This window comes from Kryptolebias marmoratus, linkage group LG6 (genome assembly GCF_001649575.2).
Source record: "Kryptolebias marmoratus isolate JLee-2015 linkage group LG6, ASM164957v2, whole genome shotgun sequence".
NCBI lineage: Eukaryota > Metazoa > Chordata > Actinopteri > Cyprinodontiformes > Rivulidae > Kryptolebias > Kryptolebias marmoratus.
Window position 1 is genome coordinate 29,081,744 of NC_051435.1, and position 2,811 is coordinate 29,084,554.

The window sequence follows — 2,811 nt, forward strand, 5'->3', positions numbered from 1 at the left end:
ATTTTTCCCTCCCTTCAGCATCTTTAATCTCCTCTAGTTAAAAAACTACAACACCTAGACACTTCAAACCTGGAGCAGATTATTCTGCACTGATTGCAGAACATTTAAAACCAAGTGTGTGATCTGTGAAACCTTCATCTGATTCATGAAACCTCAATAAAGGGCCACTTCAGCACTTTTTTTTTTTTACATCAGGGCCAAACTAGAACTGGTCCAGCTCCAAAACCACAACACCTCACTGGTATTTGATAAAAAGGTAAAATCTATGCTAAAATCTTGTTTTCTGAATGTGTTTGTGCAGCCTGAACAATCAACATTCATATAAACTAATTTATGTCATTTCAGTGAGTCATCATGGTTGTGCCCTGAGTCCTCTGCTGCTTCAGATGAGGCTGATCCCCATGGATTTACAAACACACACAAATACATGTCATATACACATTCAAGTCACTTATGTTTTAAATAAATGCTTCTATTTTAATTAAGTTTTGGTCTTCATTGTAACTGATGTGCAGGGGGAGAATGAGTGGTTGACCTCAGTATTTTCTAAAGTCTGGCTACGGCCCTGCAGGCAGATAGCCACCCATCCTGGGCCTGGTTCTGGTTCTGGTTCTGCTGGAGGTTTCTTCCTGTTAAAGGGAAGCTTTTCCTTTCCAGCACATTTGTCAACTTGGTATGATGAAGGACACAGTGAATTAGTTTTAAAATACGATAAATTTGCATACTTGGACTATTTTTCTCAAAAGCTGTACAGTAAAATTCCGTGATTTTAGTACTAGTTATGGTAGAGTTGACTTTTAACAAGAACCCAGTGAAAGTTCTGTATCCCCTCTAAAGAACTGGTAGTAATTACAGTGCACAGTGCATTTAGTTTTTCATCCTGTCATAATGACAAATATGTAGACTTTAAATGTAATTATGTAAAAACAATGTACAGTATAATTTTGTGATACAAGTACTAGTTACAGTATCAGTAACTCTTAACAAAGCCCTGTGAAAGTTGTCACCTTTTAAGCACTGGTAGTATTCTCCAACTAAATATGATAAATTGAGTTTTTCATTATATCATGACAACAACTGTATAGTTTGACTGTAATTTCCTCAATCATTGTACAACAAAGTTTTATGATATTAGTACTGGTTGTAGTATAGATGGAAAAACAAATCCCCAGTGAAAGTTCTGAATCACCTTTTAAGAACTTGTGGTAAACAAAATCAAAATTTAATATTTTCTCTTTATCATGCCATAATGACAAAGAAATATGCAGACTTTGTAATTATCTAAAAAAAAAAAATTGTACAGTAAAATCTTGAGATATTTGTATTGGCTATATTATGTGTCCCCTCTAACCAGTGCTGGAAGTGGGCCAGTACTCTCTGGTACTCAGTACCAGCACTTATAAATAACAGAAGACTGTTACTTTTTATAGCATACCACTTCTCATAAATCTGCTGGTACTCAGCATCAGAATCACCAACTGTAAACTATGTATGCAGTTCATCTAAATTACATGACCCATTACCCACAGGAAAACAAGAAGTCATGATAAACTACATTAAATAATGAGACATTTTCTTGACTATAGCTGGAATCACTCTACGCAGGAAATTAATTTGAGCTTTTACTTTTCTTTTTACATCAAGTGCATTTTCATTTGTCAGCTCGTTTGACTACGGTTGCCGTTTCCATGGTTTGACCAAAACAGTTACAAGTCTGTCATTTCTCATCATAAGATGATCTTAGTCTAAAACCCTGACATGAAAGGCGGGTGATATGCATTCCTTTAAGGAATGCTAAGTTCTTATTAATCGATTTCTGTATTTATTCCTCATTGTTGGCAGTTTCAGTGCTCCAAACTAAGCAATCGATTTGAAAGCACATCAAAACTTTAAATGTGGCACAATTTAGACTCAGTCTACACTTTATTCTGTGTGTAAGCAGACCCTTATTGGTCCTGGGCAATAAAACATTTATTTATATAGCACTTTTTACAGATAAAACCACAAAGTGCTTCACAAAACGCATAAGGAAAGCACATAAAAACATCAGAATAAATTAAAGCCTGTCTGCAATTTAAAAGAGTCACCAGAATCCATGCGGAAGATCAATGGGAGAGAATTCCACAACAGCTTGAAAAGAGCGATCCCCACGAGCTTTAAACCCAACAAAAAACTCCGACCAGCAGCTCGGTCCAGACTTACCTTGGCTCGTCAAAATCCCCCAGCAGACCCTCTTCCTCTCCTGGTCAGGAGTGGGGAACAGGACCGGCTCTGCAGCTCTTTTCCGAGACATCTCCACAGTTCCCGATAGAACCGGAGATTTGTTCCTATAGGCTCCTTCACAAGATAAGAGTGGGGCGGGGCTTTCGCTCTGGGGCGGAGTCAGGACTGGGAGCAGTCTGATTGGTTGAAAGGTTTTGTTGTTTTCCTTGTCCAAGTCACGTGGCCAGCTCACATGTCCTAATCAGCAGGTCTAAATAGAGAACTGCAATGGTGGGGTGGGGTGTGTGAAATTTCTGTGAAAATGCTGTGTGCTGAATAACACACACACACACACGTATGTGTGTATAAACTTACAAAAACCAAAAATCATGGCACCCATCTTCTGAATGAACTGAACACTTTGCTACATAAATGTCTAGGTACAACACTTAATCCAACACTGATGGGACATTGTGTAAAATGTAAAAAAAAAAATTGTTGCAATGTTTTGCAAACCACACAAACCTTTATTTTATTAAGAATAAAACATAGTAAAAAGAAGTATTGAGACATGACTATTTGACTATTTAGAGTTTCAAATAACATTCT

At 37.3% G+C, this 2,811-nt stretch overlaps 1 protein-coding gene across 2 annotated transcripts in view; it reads right to left on the bottom strand.

The window, feature by feature from the left end:
• Positions 1–2,332, bottom strand: part of asb5b (ankyrin repeat and SOCS box containing 5b) — a 44,685-nt gene extending 42,353 nt beyond the window's left edge. For both annotated transcript variants that reach the window (XM_017434685.3, XM_017434684.3), the window contains exon 1: positions 2,203–2,332. In XM_017434685.3, coding sequence (XP_017290174.1) covers positions 2,203–2,293 — 91 coding nt within the window. In that variant the 5' untranslated portion in view covers positions 2,294–2,332. The remainder of the gene's footprint in view (positions 1–2,202) is intronic.
• Between the last annotated feature and the right edge of the window lie 479 nt (positions 2,333–2,811).